Source organism: Pyricularia pennisetigena, chromosome 6 (genome assembly GCF_004337985.1).
Source record: "Pyricularia pennisetigena strain Br36 chromosome 6, whole genome shotgun sequence".
NCBI classification, from domain to species: Eukaryota; Fungi; Ascomycota; class Sordariomycetes; order Magnaporthales; family Pyriculariaceae; genus Pyricularia; species Pyricularia pennisetigena.
The window spans coordinates 4,313,417-4,333,636 of NC_043744.1; the positions used below are offsets into that span (position 1 = coordinate 4,313,417).

Consider the following 20,220-nt stretch of genomic DNA (forward strand, 5'->3'; position numbering starts at 1 on the left):
GGGGATTTTCGGCACAAACCATAGCACTGTAAGTAGTAATTGAGTTGGCGTTCGTTTTAAAGTTTAACCAACAAGCTGCTGCTCTTCTGTTTTAAATCTATTGAGGTTCGGCAACAAGCCAGGCCGGTGCTGGCCTGCCATTGGTGAGAATAACTTCGCATCTCTGGTCTTTCGCTTGAACTTCGTATTCATACCCACCGGCTATAAAAGTTGCTGTAGTGCCGATTTCAACGTGCCCAAGCAGGATACGTGTCGCGGGAAGGCAGCCGGCGTAATAGACGCAATATTTAGCTGGCCCAGCGCTTACTTTTAGAGCAGCTAAGGTTAAAGGGATGAAAATTGTCGAAAAATGCATCCTGGGAATTTTCGTTTATAGGGCTGGCGGGTAAGGGTACTGTTATGGAAAAGAATAGAAATATATATTTTAATGGAGGTTGTTGTATGCAATTAGAGCAAAAAAATGTTGGGACGAGGGAATGAGGAAGCAATAAATGCCAATGTGCTTCTTTATAAGTCGTGAATTAGTAGTCTCGGGGCTCATATTTGAACGAACGCTCCGCAATTAATCCACACTTCGTGGCTCAATTGCGGCGTTAGTTGTACCTGTGGGTCAGGTCCACCCAACGACACGTAGAACAAGCGCGATCTTTTTGGACAATGTAATTGGCCGAAAAGCCATGTGGCTGAAAGGTACATGGAGCGCTTGAACCCCGCAGGGGTCTAGTCTGAGCACTGAGACTAGTTTGTCACTAGCTATAGTCTACTAATTTTTATCAGATATTAATATGTATGCCGTCTACTTTTGTTATTTATTCTTGGTCGCATACATCCAGTCTTTTATTTGAAGTAAGTGGAGGTGTTTTTTCTAAAAAAAGAAACCTCGGCTACCCGAGAATCGCTGCACCTATTTGATGCACAACAACAAGGGCGACTCGCGGAAACATCTTCTGCAGGGATTGAAATTGGCATACGGCCTCGCCAATTTAATTAAATATAAATTAAGCAGTTCGCCTAGGATACGCCCAACCAGTAAAGGCAAAATTATCAAGGATTTGGTATTTACAAATATTTATGCAATTGGGATTTTTCGGCTATTGCCTGTCAGTTGTCCGAACTAAATTTTGATCCGCTACCTCACTTTTTTAAAAATGATAATCATTCCTGAGCATTTTGTTTCTAATTTTAGAAATATTCTTTTGCACAATATTTGTATAAGAGCGACCGTTTACATTCAGGTATTGGGCAACGGTTATATTTTCCATCTTTTAATGTATTTTACACGTTCCTTTTTACTGGCGCACAGTTTTGTATTGAATATTTTTTTACCTTTTACCAGAATTTTATAAAAGCAAACTAAAATGCAGCTGAAATCGATAGTCCAGCTTCTTACCACTACCGGTGTATGTATTGCTCCGGTAGTGGCGGCCGAAGATGAAAACCCGATCTTCCCCTGCACGATAGAAATTAGAAACAGAGAATCCCGGCTTCCTCCTCTACTTATCGAAACTTCTAGCCACAGAAAAGATCTCCCGGTCCAGCTTGACAGCGACATATATATATTAAAACTTGAACAATGCGTAATAAAACACCCCATACCATTGCCGGGGCGATTCATTGTAAAATCGCATTTTGTAAACCCGCGTCATGTGAGCAATACCTATTCTTTTTATAACTCCATATAATTTTTTGGCGCTGCAGCCACTGGCCTTTACACTCAAAGGAAATTCTAACTTTCCATGGTTTTATCCCGATTATAGCACCGTTAATATATAGCACGACCGTTCGGGACCAGGAGAGGATAATGGAAAACTGTCGGGCTTCCCAGAAACATCCCAAAACCATCCAGCCCAGTTACCGAACCATTAAACGCTACTGCCAAACCGGCAAATCCTGAAGGGAACGAGAAAATAGAACGGATTAGCTTTTCTCGTACAATTTTTGAATGGCGACGAAATTGTGCAAATTTACCTACGTTGGCCTATCCAGTACGAATGGTAGAAGATGGGCGTTATGTTAAAAATTTACCTTCTATAGTCCTAGTAGACGATAATTGCAATGTTAACGACGGCGTTGGGAAACTAAAGAACCTTTATAAGTGGGAGCGGGGAAAACAGCTGCGAACACAACCCGCCCATAAACACCGAACAGTCCTAAGTGCTCGGATAAAAAAAACATCAAAATTGTTGGGGCAAATCCCAGAAGTTGCAGTACGCGGGATTACTTCCGAATACATACAATATCTCCAGGCCTTGTACACCGCAATTAGACCGGCGATTTGGAAGCCGGATCCACGGCCCACGAGGTGCACCGTGCACGAAACCGTCTTCAAATGACGAACTTTTTTACCACCTGCTATCTACGAACTTGTAGTTAGGAGATACACCACTTTGATGTATAATCAAAAATAAGATTATATGTTTATCCCTTTAAACTTATAAAGTTGCAATATGAGAAATAACAAGTGTCGATTCTCTTTTTGTGTTGTTAATCTCAACAGATTAGGGGTTGTAACAAAATCGTTAGAAGAAAAAGTAGAACAGCTTCTTTGTATGGTTTTCCTTAATTTCACACGACTACCAGCTCACCAACCCCAGCCAAAACACTTAGCATTGTCCATGATTCCTCCATCTTGTTAAGATAATCATTGAATTGCGCATATTTCCAAATTGGTCGACTTTTTATCAGTTTCCCAGGAAGAGCTTGTTTCAGTAACAGATAGCTCCTAGCGCTCGCAGCTACCAGAAATTATGTTCCAAGATCCCAGCTTTCATCCATTCAAGCCTACCCAAATATGGGCTGTTTGAGGAACCCTTTTGAGAGCCTGAATCTTTCCATGATTACAAGTCCCGCTCTTTTAGTTGTCCGCCAGGTTGCTCAGCTTGGCGCCAGCACCAGCAGTGCCGCAGGCACCCTCCTTGCCTTCCACCGTGCACTTCTCAACCTGGTTGGTTTTCCCGTCCTTGACGGTGGCCTCAAATCCCGTGGCGGTGACCTTCTTGATGCAGACGGTCTGAGGGTTCTGACCCTCGGGGGTGACTGAGAGGGAAGACATTTGTCAGCATCTACATTTCCAAACAAACAAGTCCAAAAGGGTTGCGGAGTATAAATGTAGCCTTACCAGTTCCGCAAGCATCGGGCTTGGCCGCGACGTCGTCGACACCAGTGCCGGTGATTTTAATAGTGGGATTGCCCGTGAGAACCTGTTAGTTGTCAAGTTAGCTACGCCATCCCCGGAATGATTGATTGCGTGGTCAGGGCGAAAATCCGGTTCCTACCTTGGCGGGCTTCTCCGCACGGCGAACCATGCGAAGCTCACCGGCCGAGACGGCGACAGCGGCAAAGGCAATAAGGAAGACGCTGTTGAACTGCATTTTGAATCAAGGTGGTGATTAAAAGTAACAAGTGAAAGGACCTGCCTAACGAATGAATTGAAGTAAACAAAGAAGGAGCGTGTGTTGAAGAACTGAAAGCTGGAGGTTTGGATGGAGAGGAGAAGCAAGAAAGACGACCGAGGAGCGTATACCGCGCAGCCTTATATACATATTTTGCACTTGGAGATTGGAGTTCCAGAAGCCATATACAGTTCAAACTTCAAAGAGGGTAGCTCACGAACTCCGTATAAGTTCTCATTCCAAGGTGATCCTAGTCGCCACTGTTTGAGCAGGTTATTTCATTCGTGTCAGTCGTCTCAAATATCGTTAAACATGCTCATTCGGGCTATGCAAGGGACTTGGTGCAACTAGGCGTAGCCAGAAAGCTAGGCAGTGATGACCTGATCAGGCACCTTCCGCACTCCAAAGGTAGACATGTAAGTCATAAAATATCCAAAATGATTCACCTGCCACCCCTCGAATGCCAACTTTTGATTCACAAACGAGATCGATCTGATCTCTTGGCGCCTACTCATGCCCATCCGAACCGTAGGTATACGCTGACGACTGATCTCCACACGTCAGAGACAGGAGAGTACGTATGCGTACTCAGATACCCTGACTCGGGATGGAACGGCCGCAACAGGCCCTCACCCCTAACGATTGAGTACCACTACGCTGGTCGACGTTCTAAATTGGGTGGGGGCAACGACAATCATGGCAAGGCCCCGAAAGCTTGGCAAAGCTTGTTTGCATTAAGGATAACAAGACTCTTTTGTGATGGCCAGGGGATGTATTGCTTTGGGTAATATCTGAAACAGACAGAGGAGAACTGGGTCCATAGGTATTATTGGAACTTGGGCTTTCTGTATTCTTGAGAACTAAATCCAGTCAATCATTGATTTGTGGCCCGGTACGGTTTCACTCATCATTCAAGATGCTTAATCGGCGGTAAAGCAACATGGTAACATTAGTTTCAAGTGACCGAAGCAACAACTCGCCCCTGCTCCATACCTCGACTGTCTCCACCTAACAAGTCTAGACTTCATGGCCACATCTCTTTGAGGTTGGGGCCACGTTACAAATCGAATGGGGCTAACTAGCTGTACGAATGAAGCCAGTTATGTGGACGCTTTGCCGGCGTCTCATTGTATCTCGTGGTTACCGACCTTCCTTTCTTATTGATAAACTGTTAGCAGCCGCAGTCGGTGGCAGTCAGGTAGATCCCGCATGGGCCTGGCGAGCATCTACTCGTTGACTGTTGGACTGGCGACATGGAAATCTATTAAATCTATTGTTGGTACTGATCAAGTTTGGCCAACTCACCAGCGCAGACAAATCGAATGCAAACTTGTCAGAGGTTTGTGGCTGTAGAGGCACTGTATCCGCCCAGGTAAGGAGTCTAAGGACGGTAAGGTAAATAGACACTGAGGTAGAACATGTAGTTGAATAGCTGCATTGGAACGTGAAAGTATTTCTTTCTTGCAGTAGAAAGCTGTTCATACATCCAACAGGCAACAGCTGCCAAGGGTCGAATGGGCTGCGGCATCATACGTGAAGAAAGAAAATAAAGTTGGCTGTTCCTGACTTTTCACGCGGACTGAGATACAAAGAAGCAAAGCCGGAGCGATATTGTCTAATCATCCAATTGAAACAGCGTGCCCTATCAAGCCGTAGATTCCAATCGAAGACCGGCCATTGTGGTTGGAATATGATCAAGCTCAGAAGAGAGTACTGAGTACTGACCAGGTTACTCGCCAGCCACAATTCAAGACCTAATAACTGTACAATCGGGTTTTGCCAACGGTTTGTCAGAAGCATTATCCTCCAAGACCTGCTATATAGAAAGAATGCGCGTACTCAACCTTCCCGCTATAGCTAATTCCAATTTAGTAGTCATAGTGGGCTAGGTGACTGAAGAAATAGCAATTCGTGCTGTGCAAACTCTTCAGTGGGTTGACATGTGAATAAAGAGTGGGGAGGGAAAAAGTTCAATGAACAAAAGTCCAAGTACCGATGAGTAAGCTCTATTTGATGTAATGCAAAGTCACTTGCTTCATCGAGGGATCTCTATTTGCAGTACTTTAGCCCGAAGATATATTAACTGACGGCTTTATACAAAGATCCAACCGGCGTGGTCAACAATTTACGGTTGAGGTGGCTTTGAAATATTGATTATATAAGCTGCACGGGTTCTCGGGTGGCAACCAAGTCCGGTCATATGCTGGCCATTTCTGGGCCAATCGACGTAAGAATTTTTTTTTTTTTGTTCATGGGGGTAAATTCCCACCCGGAAATAAAAACCCCACGCGCACCATGTCAAGACAACAGATTCGGCAGATCTGGTCCCGTGTGACTCGCTTGTGACACTTTACAGCAAACCTCCAGTCAGCCTCAAATCAAGACCATGATATCCTAAGCAAAGAGTCGGGCCATTCCCGACCAGACGTTTATTCATACCCTACAACAAAGCACCTTCAAAATGGAGGCGCTCCGTTTGTCCCGAACCAGCCTTTCCCAATGTCGCCCAAACGCCCTGCTCCGACACCGGCCTAAACTAGGCGCTCGTTTTCACGCGCATGGTCCAATACAGCGTCGCGGCGCATCGACGAAACCAAATCCAAGGTCAGAAAAGCGCACGCCCCCGTCGGCGCCGGCGCCGGAGGAAGTCCAGATCCCCATACCGAACACCGTCCCGCCGATCCCGGAACCGGCGCCTCGCCAATGGTGGCAGCGGCTGGGGCCCATCACGCGGGCCGCCGGGGCCTACGGACGAGCGCAGCGTAGGCGGCCATACGTCACGCAGCTGTGCACCTCGCTCGCCATATACTTTTGCGCCGACCTGTCTGCCCAGAGCATGGATGACAAGTACGACCCGAAGAGGACCGTGCGGTCGCTGGTCATCGGGTCGATATCGTCCATACCTAGCTACAAATGGTAAGAGCTTAACCCGGCGTAGAAGGCGATGCGCTTTTTTTTTTTTTTTTTTTTGCGTTCCGCTGATCGGTTTTGCCCAATTCGACGCTGACACGGGTTTCTGGCCCGCACTAGGTTCATGTTCTTGTCCCACCACTTCAACTACTCTTCCAAGATTCTCTCGCTCGCTACCAAGATCGCCATCAACCAAACCTTCTTCACGCCCGTCTTCAACACTTACTTCTTCGGAATGCAGTCCTTCTTGTCCGGCGGCTCGCTATCCGACGTCCTCGACCGCATCCGCCGCGCCGTACCGACCAGCATCGCCAACTCGCTGAAGTTATGGCCGGCCGTGACGGCATTCAGTTTCACGTTCATCGCGCCCGAGTACAGGAGCGCGTTTGCCGGCGTCATCGCTGTCGGCTGGCAGACGTATTTGGCTTACCTGAACAGGCAGGCCGAAATGGCGGCCGCCGAGACGGCAGCGGCGATCGAGGCCGCGCTGCCCGGTGCTGCGGCCAGGATGGCTCAGGGGGCGGCGATGGCTACTGCGGCAGAGCAGGAAGGCCGTTGATGGTTGGAACTTTGTGATGTCTTTCTAGATGGCGGATTCGCCTTCGTATGCTTTGGGATGCTATTTGATGCTTTGAGGATGATGGATGGATATACCCAGCGCGAGACGCAATACTCCCTTTTGTTTATAGATGTCGCCTCTTCCTGTTGAATTGCTGGTTTAGGCATACGATAGACAGATAGACCTTTTTATTTTTTTGTTTTTATTTTTGTTTTTTTTCCCTTTGTTTGTCAATAGTCAACCAAGCCAGTTAGTTTGGCTTCGTTCAAGTTCGTCCTTGAATTTCAGGGGATGGCTTCCACAGTCTCGAAGCCCAGTTCACACGGACCTAGGTCATTGCGGGGCCTTGGCGGAAAACCCCAGCAGCCAAGCAAAAGCTCCCGCTTGTTTGGAAGCGGACCATTGAGGCTTCCCTCAATCCACAGAAGCCAATTCAATTCAGCCAACCAACTTGGCCAATTGATACCCGACTGCCCCTTCATCTTCATTTCTGCCTCCCACTGCTGGCAGTCTGAGGCTAGGGACCTCCTCCCAGGTGGACAAGATGGCATCTCACGCTCGCATTCTGCGCCTCGCTCGCTCCACGCCGTCATCTTTCCACAATGCCGGACGACTTCGGTTCCAGCCCGCACGACGACATGCCTCGACAGCCTCTTCCTCCCCCGAGACTCCGGTTCAATCTTCTGTTCTTAGCCCAGGCGCCCGCGTCTTCCTCTACTCTGCAGCAACAGCAGTGACGGCATTCGCAACGTACCTTTACGCGACCGACACCCGCGCCAACCTCCTGCATCGGTACATCGTCCCGCCGCTGCTGCGTACCCTTGTGCCTGACGCCGAGGATGCCCACCACATCGGCACCGCGGCCATGAAGGCCATGTTCGACATGGGACTGCACATCCGCGATCGCACCGTCTCCTCGGACGAGCCTTTCCTAGGCGTCACCGTCTTCGGCAAGAGGCTGTCTAACCCCATCGGCATCAGCGCCGGGCTCGACAAGGATGCCCAGATCCCCGACCCCCTCTTCGCCGTTGGCCCGGCCGTCGTCGAGGTGGGCGGCATCACCCCGCACCCGCAGCAGGGTAACCCGAAGCCCCGCGTCTTCCGCGTCCCCACGCTCGAGGGCATGGTCAACCGCTACGGGCTCAACAGCGCAGGCGCCGACGCCGTCGCCCGCACACTCCGTGCTCGCCTGCGATCGTTTGCGCGCGCAAACGGCCTGACCGAGGCCGACGTGCTGGAGGGTCGCGCTGGCGTCCCCGTCGGCTCTCTGACCCCCGGCCGGTTGCTGTGCGTGCAGGTGGCCAAGGCCAAGGAGACGAACGAGGCAGACATTGAGGCGGTCGCGAGAGACTACACGCGATGCGTCGAGCGGCTCGCCCCCTACGCCGACGTGCTCGTCGTCAACGTCAGCAGTCCCAACACTCCCGGCCTGCGGGACCTGCAGCGCTCAGGCCCGCTGGCGAGCATCCTGTCGGCTGTTGTGGGCGAGGCCAAGGCCGCGGCGGCTCGATGCGGAAGGGCGGCCGACCCGCCCCGGGTCATGGTCAAGGTCTCGCCCGACGAGGACTCGGACGTGCAAGTCGAGGGTGTCGTGGAGGCCGTCTGGGGCAGCGGCGTCGACGGCGTCATCGTCGGCAACACGACCAAGCGGCGCGACGTTATCCCGCCCCGCGTGTCGCTGTCCGGCAAGGAGGTCGAGAACCTGCACGAGACGGGCGGCTTCTCGGGACCGGCCCTGTTCGACCGCACCGTTGCGCTAGTGGCCAAGTACCGCAAGGCGCTGGATGGGCATTCGTTTAGCGCCGGAGCCGGTCGTCCTGCCGCGGCGGCGGTCGAGGCGGGCGCCAATCTGGAGGAGGTCACCGCTCAGGCTGGCGCTGCAGCCGTCGTTGTCCCGCCGCCGACCAAGAAGGAGCGGGACGAGCAAAAGGTGATCTTTGCTACAGGTGGCATCACCAACGGGGAGCAGGCCTTGGCAGTGTTGAACGCGGGCGCCAGCGTGGCGATGGTTTACACGGGGATGGTGTACGGCGGTGTTGGCACGGTCACGAGGATAAAGAGCGAGATGAAGAAGCAACTGACGCAGAGCTGATAGTGGGCGACGAATGACGGCAGGTCTTTGTGTAGGGATAGGGCAAGATCTATCTACTGTAGTTTGTGCATAACATCGGCGTGGGATAGCTAGACTAGAAGGAAAAGTTGCCATCAACCCCCAGCGGGTCTCTCTCTATTCTATGCCATTACACGGTGAGCATGTCTAACTATGGACGACATATTATCTAAACGCCGTAGACCATGTGACCAGAAGAGATTATGGGTATTTTGGTAAAAGTCGGTCGACAAAAGAGATATCGAATGGCTGAGGCAGATATCCATCTGCTGAAAGAACTACACGCCGAACAAAAAAAAAAGAAAAAGGAAAAAGAAAAAAGATAGAAAACGACACAAATAGCTTAGACGGCCTTCTTCACCATTCTATCATATGACCACTTGCTAAACTCGACGCTTTTGACATCAACCAACCTCGACGCAACGTCGGCGACCCAAATCAGCACCGGCCACAGGCCCAGATACGCCAGCGCGATTCCTGCGCCCCACCCGGCCGTCGTCTCCCGGCCGGTCAGCGCCGTGCACCACCTCCCCAGGTGCCAGCCGAGCGAGAAGACGAGCGGGCCGTGGACCAGGTACAGCGCGTACGATATCCTGCCGAGGTACTGCGCGGGGCGGCTCGTGAAGACGCGCTGCAGGAACGGACCGGCTCGGTCGATGGTGAAGACGAGCAGCACGGCGCCCAGCGACAGCCACCAGTGGTTCTCGTCGTCCGGCCCGTAGTTGGCCGGGATGTGCGACGTCAGCACCGTGTACAAGGGGCTCGTCCGTCCGCCCCGGTTGTTCTCGGGCACCGACAGCAGCCACAGCGACGTCAGCAGCGACCCGATCCACAGCGCCCTGGTCAAGGCCGGCGAGGCCAACACCCGCGCGCTCGTCGCCGTCACGGTCCGCGGCAGGGCTGCTGCTGCGCGGGCGCGCAGGCGATCCAGGGACCTCTTCCACCGGGCGCAGAGGCCGGTGTCGTGGTTGAGTGCGCGGTCGGGCTGCGCGGCGGACGGGAGCACCGTGGCGGCTCCGGCGTCCTCGAGCTCAAAGTGCAGGTCGCAGATGAACATGCCGGCGATGAACAGGAACGGGCCCCAGTGCGTGTACCATATGGCGTAGGCGGCGACGGCGGCGGTGAGGAACAGCCGAGGGATGGACCTCAGGCGGGCAAAGGCGGCCAGGCAGAGGAAGACGACCAGGGAGCAGTCGAGCTCCATGGGCAGGGTCCACAGGTTCCAGTCGTAAGGGGTGGCGCCCCGGCGGTGGTCCGAGGCGAGCGGGTTGGTGATGGACAGGACGGTGCGGCCCCAGTCGGCGAACTGCTCGCCGAAAGCCTCCCTGTAGGGCGGCGCGCGGACGGGGATGGCGACGTGGGCGTTCCACTGGTCGCCTGCCGTTGCGCCGGTGCCGCCGTACAGCTGGAGCCAGCCGGCAAAGGTGCCGACGAAGAGGATCACGACGGCGGGGAGGAACAGGCGAGGGTGGCGGCGGAAGACGGAGGAGCTCAGGGCCGAGGCCCATTCACTGAACCGGCCGGCGCGGGCGAGCTTGAGGGGCTTGTACGAGAGGGCATAGCCCGAAATGGCGAAGAAGATTTTGACTTGGGGTGCGCCCGAGATGATGAGCCGGACGATGGGGAGCTGGATGAGATGCGTCCAGTCGGCGCCCGGCGAGGACCCGTAGCCGTCATGGACTCTCCAGCTGAAGTACAGCAGCGATGAGTGATGCCAGACCACAAGGAAAGCTGCCGTGCCACGGAGACCATCTGCATGAGAGTTCGATGGTTAGTTTTTTTTTTACTTTGTGCAACGAGACGGCCGGAGAACGGACAGTCTCTTACCTAGCCAAGCGCTCGGGTGCAGCCGTGCTGGTTGCTTGTCGCCTTCCTCGCGGACTAGAAAGCTTGGGGCCAAGACTCGAAGCTTGCCCAGAGCCGCCCATACTTTTGGGTGGATCCCCCAGAGAGCCTTTTGCCGAGCAAAGTCCTTCTCGCCGTCGCCAAAGTCGAGGATGCGGCTTTCCGTAGGACTGTCGGCGATGAGAGTGTCGTCGACTGAGTCTCGCTCCTCCACGCTCGAGCTCCGCTTCTCGGAATATGCTTCGCTGCTGCTCTCGACGTCGCCCTCGGCTGTCAGGAGCGGTAGGGAGAGATACTCGGACCGCCCTCGCCGGAGCCTGTCGGGCATAAGAGATGCAAACATGGTGGCCTGGTGACACTCTTGTGTCCTTTCCCTTTCTATTCAGGGAAGAGGAGCTGCGGGTATGCAGGGGACAAAAAGAAAAAAAAAAAAGAAAAAAAAAGATGGTCAGTCACTATTACAAAGTTTTCCCATCAAGCTGATGAAAGATGACAACCGATACAAACGAAGAATGTTGCCAAACGACATCAAATAAAAGGGATTCGAGGGGGTCCCTCCAAGAATAAAGGAGATTACATCAAATCCTCAGCTGTAGTATTAAGATTGTGCCAGAAATGAACGTGGCTCAGCCGGGGGCGCTACACGCAAACACAGCCAAACTCAGGGGCCAGCTGGGAAAAAAAAAAAAAAAAAAAACCAAACAAACCTATCCATCACGTCCCAGGCTTTGAAATAAGATCTGCTTTCTCCCCCCTGCTGCTGCCGCTCAAGTCAAACAGCCTGCAGCGAGTCTGTAGGCCGGCAGCCCTAGCGGGCACAAAGGGCAGAGCGGTTTTTGCCGGGACGACCTTTTCTTTGCAGCGCCGGCCTGGCACCTAAGACGTTAGTGCGGGCGTCAGCGTTCCCCTTGCATAAGCTTAAGACTGCTCGTCCTGCGGACGCGGTGGAGGAATGCCACATGGCGGATGCCGGTCCGTTAGTGCGGCGTGCTTAGGTCATTCGCTAGTGTGCCCAAAGGTCGAAGGGGTGCACAGATCTCTATCCAGCTGTTCCTGCATACGGTGATCCTTGGTTCGGGGGCCACGATGCAATCTTAAAAGGAGTTGTTGATGCTTGTCCCCCGTTTCTGAACTAGCACTAGGTTTGTAGTCTGCGGCTGAAATCTACAGCCATTGAGATGAGTCCATCCTACTTGGGGTTGATGGTCACTTTGAGTAGCAGTGCATTGCCTATTGTATTCTGTCTCTTGATATCTCCCACACTCCTCAGTTTCGTTAGGGAGTTCAATGGTTGCACCAAGCTGGCGCCCAGTCTTTATTGACAAGATCAATAAATCGGACCTCCACGCTTGCTTATCAAGGCTAAGCATATCGTACAGAAAACAACAGTGCCCTACCTACATTCAGGGATATGGCAGTATACCTCACAAAGATGGCCTTGGGCGATTGTCAGCCAAAAAAAAAGACAAAACCACCACGAATGGCGTCAACCACGAAGCTTATCTCCATTCGAATGCCTACAGTTCCATTGGAATTCGCAAACAACGCAAACATCTGTGGGCCGGGATTTTCCCAACAAGCCCAAGATCTAATTCTAGTGCCACGCCCTAGAAGGAACCGTCACCGCCACCAAGCCCGATCAGCTGGCATATCGAATGACACGATAGGGGCTAGGTAGCAGCTCGGACTTGAGCACTTTGCACGTCGAAACTGTCGCTCCGGGTGGGTGACGATAAAAGATGGGCGTGAACCAAGTGCCAAATCTTTTGGCCCGGCCAGGGTAACATCACGGCCATATAAGCATCCAGCCTATAGGTGCCAAGTGACTCGAGTACAGGCTAGACTTGTAGGCGATTCTCAGCATTGGAAGATCGCTACAGAACCGCCGAATAATGCAACAAACTCCGAGAAAGGCCAGGCCGGAACCCCTCCCGCCGTGCGTCCGGGTACAAGTATTTACTCCGAAGACGATGACGCCAAGACTGTCCATGCAAAGCAAGCATTCTTGGCCCTTTTTTGCTAGATCTGGCAGCTTGTCGATGCCGAGCCGTGCAAAGGCGCCTCGGCCAGCGGCATGTGGCGGAGTGTGGTGGCAGCCACGATGGCGACTCGAAAGTCAAATTCCACTACAGTCACAGTGATGGTTTTTGCTTAACAAAACCGCTGGTTGTGTCATTAAAGTGGTTTGGTTGTGTGTTGGATCGGGGATCATTCATTCCGTACGATTGGCAAGTCAATTGGACGCTGTAATACCTACTGTAGTATGAAATTATTGGTGACTTTTCTTGACAATTACCATTATATTACTCCTGGGTACAGTCGCCACTGTTAGACACAAGCTGCAGCTCTCTGGGGGCAACCATTTATGCAAACTTGGACCAGTCAGTCGGTAGATAGACGAGCCAGATGTGAATATCATCATTCATCCATCCGTTTTTTTTTTTTTTTTTTTTTTTTTTGAGCAAACAGCACGAGCAACGAGTACCATAATCAGTATTATATCACTATGGGTTACCCTTCAGAGAGCTATATCCCAAAACCGGATACTTGGTTCTTAATCATTCGGTCCCTTGTCTTGGCCAGGTCTAGACTGCCATATGGGCAAGGCATGTCAAAGTCTAGCCACCCCGTTTTCTCCGAGTTCTCCCTTCAAAAACAGGCCCAAGACACATCCCTCAGCTCCGAGATGCCGGACTGGACATAATTCCAGGGCAAGTAGCAAATAAAAAAGAAATCGCCGGAACGCGTTCGGCGCGTTTGATCGTGCATCGTCATGCATTCCTTGCCTTGAAGCGAATGAGAAATGTCAAGAGTCAACTTTGACAGGATGCATAAAGCCCCTGCCTGGCCATAAGGCTTTATGAAGTAGGCCATTTGACAAACGGACACTCGGAAAGAAGCACAAGCAACGGATGCAACAAACAGTACTTCCTGCTAGGCACAATCTGATAATCGCCTCCTTTTGTCTGTCGAATCTCCCGACCAGACAGAAAAGACCAGAAACACCGAAAAGAAACATGTGTCTAAAAGCCCTCTTCTTATTCGCTCTAGCTCTGGCAGCAACAAGCCTCGCCGCATCCCCACCGCCGCACAAGCTAGCCAGCATAACCATCCCGCACGATGCCCACTCTACCACGGCTCCGGACGCAGCGCAGGTCGCTGCGATGCTCAACCGCCGCGCCACGGCCGACGTGCGCGAGTGCAGATCCTCGGTCGACGCGCTCCGCATGGCGCTCCCAATTCCGCCTCCGGAGCTGGCGCGCCTAATACTGGACCAGGCAGACAGCAGCAGCAGCGGCGACGGCGGTGGAGGCAACACAGCGATCTGCACCTTGACGTTGGCCCGAAGAGCCGTGGAGCGAGACCTTTGGCAGATGGTGGGCTGAGCGGACCTCATACAGGTCCATGTCGTTGACGCGGCTGGCCGAGATTGCAGAAAAGTGCAACGGCGGCGGTGTGGTCAGCAACAGGACCGTAACGGATACGATGAAGAACACCACCACTACCACGACTACCGAGGAGCCGTGCGCAGGTAACACTACGGTTTTGTACAGGGGGGGTGGTGACGGAGCGGGGGCGACCAAAACGGAAACATATGCGCTGGCGGCCTGGCGGCCGCAGCCAGTCAGAAGACGGGGCAGGAGAATGCGGCACCTGGGAGAGTGCAGGGGCCGACGGCAGATGGTGTTGTCGTCTCCGGGTTGGTGTTGGTTGTTGCATTCTGGTTGTGCATGTAAAGGATGCCTCAGGAGTGGTTGCGTCGATGGCGATCCTTCGCCCAGAGATGTTGGGTTACACTCGGATTCATTGAGACTCTCGGATTCGAAGGATGCCGCCCTGTTGTTTCTAAGCGCTTACCTCAAGTTAGATTTCCCAATGCGATAGAGCCAATCATGGGGAAGGTGAGACGTCAAGTGTTCGTATACTTGGAACGTCAAACAGGCAGAAAAAAAAGAAAAAAAAAAAAAGCGCGATAGATTATATTATTGTGCAGCCCTTTGAACTTGGCAAACGTTGGAAACATGGGGGGAACGGCCGGAAGGTTGGCCCCCAGGCCCCCCGCCTGGGCGCTGACAGATCTGCAGTGTCTTGGTGCCAACACCACGCTTCCCCAGCAAAAGCTCCGGTTTAACCGCTCTGGGCGAATTCGCCCACGCTCACAGCACTGTGCCTTGCTGACGCTGGTTCTACCGGGCCTTGGCGCCGATCCTGGTTGACGTAATCACGGGGCGAATTGCGCTCAAAGTCCAGCGCCACTGCAGTGCAACTTGCTTGACGTGTGTAAGACTGGGGCAAACGATTCGTCCATAGCCCTTCAGCTGCGTGCGTGTATCCAGTAGGCTGTGGTATAGCATCGCGAATAGGATCCCGTTCAATGACGAAAGCCGACGCTTTGCCATGTGCCGAACCATCCGTGCCAATGTAGATCGACGATTCCGGGGGAGTATAGAAAGGACCTGACTACCGCCTGTCCTTTCTATAATCCGTTTTTTAGACAAGCCACTCACAGCCTGCAATCATCTACTCATCTACTCATCTAGATACTCATCTCTTAACTCATCAGCTCTCACCCACCGCCACTCAAGCTCTATTATTAGCTTCTTCATCCACTCACCACCAAAACCTCTTTAATCAATATGCAGCTCACTACCATCCTTCCCCTGGCCTTGGCCGCCCTCTCCTCTGCCATGCCCGAGCCGACTCCGGCACCGGCAGCTGCCCAGGTCGAACGCGTCATGCGCCGCCAACAGACAAGCGGAACCGCAACCGGCACCAGCGTGAACGTGACTAGCGTCACCTCGCTGCTCAACGCGTGCGCCACGTCGCTCAGTGCCCTCCAGAGCAACTTCCCCTCCATCCCTACCGCCCTGAACCCCTACGTTGGGCTGGTCTTCCAGGACTCGAACTGCAGCTTCACCATGGCCGAGTCGGTCAGCTCCGACTTTGTCAAGCTGTCGTCCGACGTGAGCGTGTGGGCCTCGACTAGCTGGTCCTCCGTGCAGGCGGCCACCAGCACCTGCTCGCCCGTCCTGAGCACCCTTGGCTTCAACCTCGACAACCTCAACTGCTCGCCCAGCATCGCTGTTGTCTGGACCGGCGGCAACCAGACCAGGACCGAGAACTTCAGGATGATCGGCGTCACCGAGGCAACCGCCACCCCTACGCCTACCAACACCAATGGCGGCAACGGCAACGGCGGCAGCAATGGCGCCACCAACAGTGCCGGCCAGACTACCGCGACTCCCAGCCCCACCGGCAATGCTGCCGCCCTGGCCAGGCCCGAGCTCGGCGTCTCGGTCGTCCTGGGCGCCATTGCTGGCTTCATGATTTTCCAGTAAATTGGAGACCGCTAGCCATCGGTGGTGGATGATATTATAAACATATTTGTACAGATATATAGTGGATAATGTGTTGTAACTAGAAGCATGGGCGACGGAACTTAATACATCTGGCTTCTGTTTTTGCTGTACTCTCGGAGTAGCTTGGTTTACGGTGGAAATAGAGATTAGGTCTTTTCACACCTACCTAATTGCCCTATTCTCGCGTCACCTTTGCAAGTGAATGTTGTGTATGCCAACCACGGGAACAAGCGAAAGCGGAAGACGGCAGCCGTGGGATTCTTGAATCGGAAAAGTGTGGGGTTGCCATTGACGTGGGTGTGGGGGCCAAAAATAAAAATGAAAACCGGGAATGGCATAGTCTCTAGTCTCAGGGCTCATCCCTGAAGCCCAGAACGCCACAACCGTGGCACAATTGTGGCTTTGCAATGTACCTATGGGTCTATCCAAAGAACGCTAGTATCACGTGAAACAGCTGAAGATACGGTGAACCGAATCCCCCTGCCAAAACTTCCTTCCCAGTTCCTGGGTTTGTGTTAACTTTTGTGACAACTACACCTGTGAAATGTCTTCCGGCGAAGCAGTAATTACAATTCAAGCATCACGAACCCTGCAGGAGTTCATACTGGCACTTGGGCTTGGGCTGAGCCACCAAACCCAGAGATAATGTCGGGGAAATTGGATCAAATGGCAAGGACACGTCAGTCCGACTTGAGACTGCTATTGGGCTTCTCTCTTCTCAATCACCAAATGATTCTCACGCTGGATGGCTGGGGAAGTCATGGGGTCTGAGCCGTCTATTGATACTAAAACTCAGTCTAGGCAGATTTTCAAATGCAGCGAATCCTTGTTTCAAGCTTGCTGCGTGTTCTCTAGGCTCTCATCTGGCAACCACTGAAATCTCGGCCAGCCAAAATCTACTCCCTACAACTTAGTTATCCAAGCCGCTGGTGACCGGATCCCAGCACACAGGCTTGTACTCATCCGTCTTGAGCTCCTTGATCTCTTCGGCCGTCAGTTGGAAATCATACACGTCGGCGTTTGCCTTGATGCGATCCTCGTTGACGCTCTTGGGCAGTGGGACGAAACCCTGGTCCAGGCTCCAGCGGATCAGCACCTGCGCCTCCGTCTTGCCGTACTTATCAGCCAGCTTCTTGAGCACGGGTTCGCCCCAGCGCTCGCCCCGGACAAGCGGGCTGTAGGCCTCGACGGCGACGCCGCGCTTCTGTAGCCAGCCTACGACGTCGTCGCGCGCGCACCAGGGGTGGATCTCGTACTGGCCTACGCTCAGCACGCCACCCGCGCCCGGCCTCTCGGCCTCTAGCTCCGCCATGTGCTTCTCCAGCTCGTCCAGGTGGTGGACGCCGTAGTTGCTCACGCCGATGGATCGGACCTTGCCCGCCTCGACCGCCTCGACCAGCGCCTTCCACGCGCCCTTGCGGTTCGCCGACCCGCCGTAGGGGCAGTGCAGGAGCATCAGGTCGATGTAGTCGAGGCCCGTCTCCGCCAGCGTCTTGGCCACCTGCTCCTTGGCTCCGTCGTAAGTGATGACGCGCACCTTGGAAGTGAAGAAGATGTCTGAGCGGGGGATTGACGAGGCGCGGATGGCCTTGCCGCAGCCGGCTTCGTTGCGGTACGACGCTGCCGAGTCGATCTGTAAAAGGAAAGGAACTTGTCAGATGATGAGTCCAGTCCAAGGCGGGGCGACAATAACCCACGTGTCGGTAGCCCAGACGGAGTGCGTCATTGCAGCACCTCTCAGCTTCATCAGGTGGGCTGTTCGGTAGAAAACCGTTAGCTTTCTAGGAATGCATCACTGCGTATGGCCTTCATAAAGTTCTCACGTCTGCCAGAGCTGGTTTTAGTTAGCATTAGCATTCAACGGCGGCCAGGCTAATAGGACGACTGGCGAATCGTTTCCAGGATTTATAGACATTGGGCTCATTAGCGTACACCGAATCCGAGTCGCGGCATCTCATGACCGCTGGGAAGCTTGACAGTCGACTGTAGTGTGAGAGAAGACGCCATCTTGTGAGATTGTATGCCAATATTGCCTGGCAGACTTGGATGTTCTGGGAAAATAGGAGCTTATATGAATCGAGTCTCTCTTTAGCTGGGGCTTGCAAGCAGTCTCTCCTACGCCTATGCTAGGTATGCCCTCATTGACTCGTGGAGACGGACAGAAGGAGCGGGGTAGCTTCAGTGGTTCGCCCCAGAGAGGTTGCATGTTCCCCACGTGAAAATGGATCGATGTGTCTCGGGCAATGTTAACACCGAGAGAGCTTCAAAGGTAGTCAGCACGCCCTTTTGTCCAAAGGTACCTGCAGTATGGGGGTGATTGTCAAATATCAGTCGATTTGTTGTTGAGCTCAGGAAACACTATGTACACAGTAATAGCTCAGCTGGAATTGTGCATGATTCTGTTCCTAACAGAGTTGTATCCTATATATCCTGGACGATAAGGTTACCCATAACATTCAGCCAAGGCCATGAAATTTGATTTCTTATGTCTTGAATCCAACCTGATGCTTTTTTTTTTTTTTTTTTTTTTTTTTGGAACTGGCTTAATTCCAAGGCCGTCAAGAGACCAAGAGCTAACGTTGGAAACTGGATTACCCCTAACCCTGCAAACTCGGGGATTGGATTCATTCCTCAAAGGACCCGCTAAAATCCCCAGTGGCGACGACATCGTGCAGCAAAATATCAAGCTATCAACGGCTTCCGCGCTCAACCATCCAATCCCAAAAAAACAGCCAACCACCACACACCGTTCCCACAATGGCATCCCGTGCAACATTTGGGAGCCCTGCGAGGCTAGCGAGAACCTCATCAATCGTTTCGAATCTGTTTACCACCAGCCAACCTCTCTCACGCCCTGCACGAAGCTTGGTCCATGCCGCCAAGCCTAGAGCAACGGCTGCGCATTGCCAGCGGCGACTGTTTAGCAGCAGCATCGACAGCTCCTCGACTACACCCACATCTACGTCAAAAACCAGCTCAAATAATCACAATCCGGAGGAGTTGACATCAAGGAAGCCCGAGGATGTGGTGGTGGAGGAGGCTATAGTGGACGAGACCATCATAGAAGAGTCTAGTACTCGAGATGGAGCAACCACAATATCACCAGACGCAGAGGCAGAAGATGCCCTGGAATCCGAAGACCCAGACGCAAAGCCCTGGTACCTGGAGGTCGAGCCGCCGCGCCACCCGACCCTGGTCCCGCGCGACGTCCCCCTACCCCCGACGCCGGCCGACTCCCCGGCGCTAGTCGGACCGCTGATCAAGTTCGTGGCCGAGGACCTCGGCGTGGACGACTTTTCCGTACTAGACCTGCGCACCGTTGAGCCGCCGCCCGCGCTCGGACCCAAGCTCATCATGATGTTCGGCACGGCGCGAAGCGAGCGTCACCTACACGTGTCGGCAGACCGGCTGGTGCGGTGGCTGCGGGGCCACGGCGTCACGGCGCACGCCGACGGCCTGCTGGGCCGCAACGAGCTCAAGACCAAGATGCGCCGCCGCGCGCGCAAGGCAAAGCTCATGGGCGACACCGCCTGGGACAAGGGCGACGACGGCATCAGCACCGGCTGGATCTGCGTGAACCTCGGCACCATTGGGTGGAAGCCCATGGCGCCCGAGGATGAGGTCGTCCGCACCGACGCCGAAGGTCGCGTCACGGGCTTTGGCACCCCGATCGAGGGCACTACCCTGGTCGTGCAGCTGATGACCGAGGGCAAGAGGGAGGAGCTGGGGCTTGAGAGGTTGTGGAACGGTGTGCTCAAGAAGAGCGACAGGGACAGGGCGGAGATTGCTGCTGCTCAAAATGTGGAGGAGGTGCCTTACTTTCCTCCGCATATAAAGCGAGGAAGGCGAGGCCGCCATGCTTGATCCTCACAAATGATTCAATGCATCGCGTGTACATTTTGTAATATAAGAGTTGTAGCTGGGTCGAGGTTTGCGCTCAATGTATGATAAATTTGGTATATATCAAAGACGAACTGCACTACATATCTTGCGCAATATTAAAGTGTTGAGGGGCCTAATGACAGAAGCGCCACGAGTAATATC

General features: G+C 53.3%; 9 protein-coding genes across 9 annotated transcripts; 5 read left to right on the forward strand and 4 right to left on the reverse strand.

Annotated features, from left to right (window-relative positions):
- Nucleotides 1-97: 97 nt before the first annotated feature.
- On the reverse strand, nucleotides 98-355 carry PpBr36_05024 (uncharacterized protein; the record flags this gene model as incomplete). Its single annotated transcript, XM_029892182.1, has 1 exon — nucleotides 98-355. The coding sequence occupies one exon, from the start codon at nucleotides 353-355 to the stop codon at nucleotides 98-100; it is 258 nt and encodes an 85-aa protein (XP_029750523.1).
- A 2,499-nt stretch (nucleotides 356-2,854) lies between these two features.
- On the reverse strand, nucleotides 2,855-3,371 carry PpBr36_05025 (uncharacterized protein; the record flags this gene model as incomplete). The annotated part of the gene is made up of 3 exons (XM_029892183.1): nucleotides 2,855-3,036; nucleotides 3,119-3,200; nucleotides 3,276-3,371. 3 exons carry the CDS (start codon nucleotides 3,369-3,371, stop codon nucleotides 2,855-2,857), a joined length of 360 nt encoding a protein of 119 aa, XP_029750522.1.
- A 2,482-nt stretch (nucleotides 3,372-5,853) lies between these two features.
- Nucleotides 5,854-6,861, forward strand: PpBr36_05026 (uncharacterized protein; the record flags this gene model as incomplete). The annotated part of the gene is made up of 2 exons (XM_029892184.1): nucleotides 5,854-6,308; nucleotides 6,423-6,861. The coding sequence occupies 2 exons, from the start codon at nucleotides 5,854-5,856 to the stop codon at nucleotides 6,859-6,861; spliced, it is 894 nt and encodes a 297-aa protein (XP_029750521.1).
- A 544-nt stretch (nucleotides 6,862-7,405) lies between these two features.
- Nucleotides 7,406-8,953, forward strand: PpBr36_05027 (uncharacterized protein; the record flags this gene model as incomplete). Its single annotated transcript, XM_029892185.1, has 1 exon — nucleotides 7,406-8,953. The coding sequence occupies one exon, from the start codon at nucleotides 7,406-7,408 to the stop codon at nucleotides 8,951-8,953; it is 1,548 nt and encodes a 515-aa protein (XP_029750520.1).
- A 361-nt stretch (nucleotides 8,954-9,314) lies between these two features.
- PpBr36_05028 (uncharacterized protein) lies at nucleotides 9,315-11,159 on the reverse strand (the record flags this gene model as incomplete). The annotated part of the gene is made up of 2 exons (XM_029892186.1): nucleotides 9,315-10,723; nucleotides 10,799-11,159. 2 exons carry the CDS (start codon nucleotides 11,157-11,159, stop codon nucleotides 9,315-9,317), a joined length of 1,770 nt encoding a protein of 589 aa, XP_029750519.1.
- Nucleotides 11,160-13,833: 2,674 nt separating this feature from the next.
- PpBr36_05029 (uncharacterized protein) lies at nucleotides 13,834-14,553 on the forward strand (the record flags this gene model as incomplete). The annotated part of the gene is made up of 3 exons (XM_029892187.1): nucleotides 13,834-14,153; nucleotides 14,218-14,348; nucleotides 14,438-14,553. 3 exons carry the CDS (start codon nucleotides 13,834-13,836, stop codon nucleotides 14,551-14,553), a joined length of 567 nt encoding a protein of 188 aa, XP_029750518.1.
- Nucleotides 14,554-15,453: 900 nt separating this feature from the next.
- On the forward strand, nucleotides 15,454-16,155 carry PpBr36_05030 (uncharacterized protein; the record flags this gene model as incomplete). Its single annotated transcript, XM_029892188.1, has 1 exon — nucleotides 15,454-16,155. The coding sequence occupies one exon, from the start codon at nucleotides 15,454-15,456 to the stop codon at nucleotides 16,153-16,155; it is 702 nt and encodes a 233-aa protein (XP_029749670.1).
- A 931-nt stretch (nucleotides 16,156-17,086) lies between these two features.
- Nucleotides 17,087-18,183, reverse strand: PpBr36_05031 (uncharacterized protein; the record flags this gene model as incomplete). Its single annotated transcript, XM_029892189.1, has 4 exons — nucleotides 17,087-17,809; nucleotides 17,874-17,931; nucleotides 18,000-18,010; nucleotides 18,109-18,183. The coding sequence occupies 4 exons, from the start codon at nucleotides 18,181-18,183 to the stop codon at nucleotides 17,087-17,089; spliced, it is 867 nt and encodes a 288-aa protein (XP_029749671.1).
- A 750-nt stretch (nucleotides 18,184-18,933) lies between these two features.
- PpBr36_05032 (uncharacterized protein) lies at nucleotides 18,934-20,040 on the forward strand (the record flags this gene model as incomplete). Its single annotated transcript, XM_029892190.1, has 1 exon — nucleotides 18,934-20,040. One exon carries the CDS (start codon nucleotides 18,934-18,936, stop codon nucleotides 20,038-20,040), a length of 1,107 nt encoding a protein of 368 aa, XP_029749672.1.
- Nucleotides 20,041-20,220: the final 180 nt, after the last annotated feature.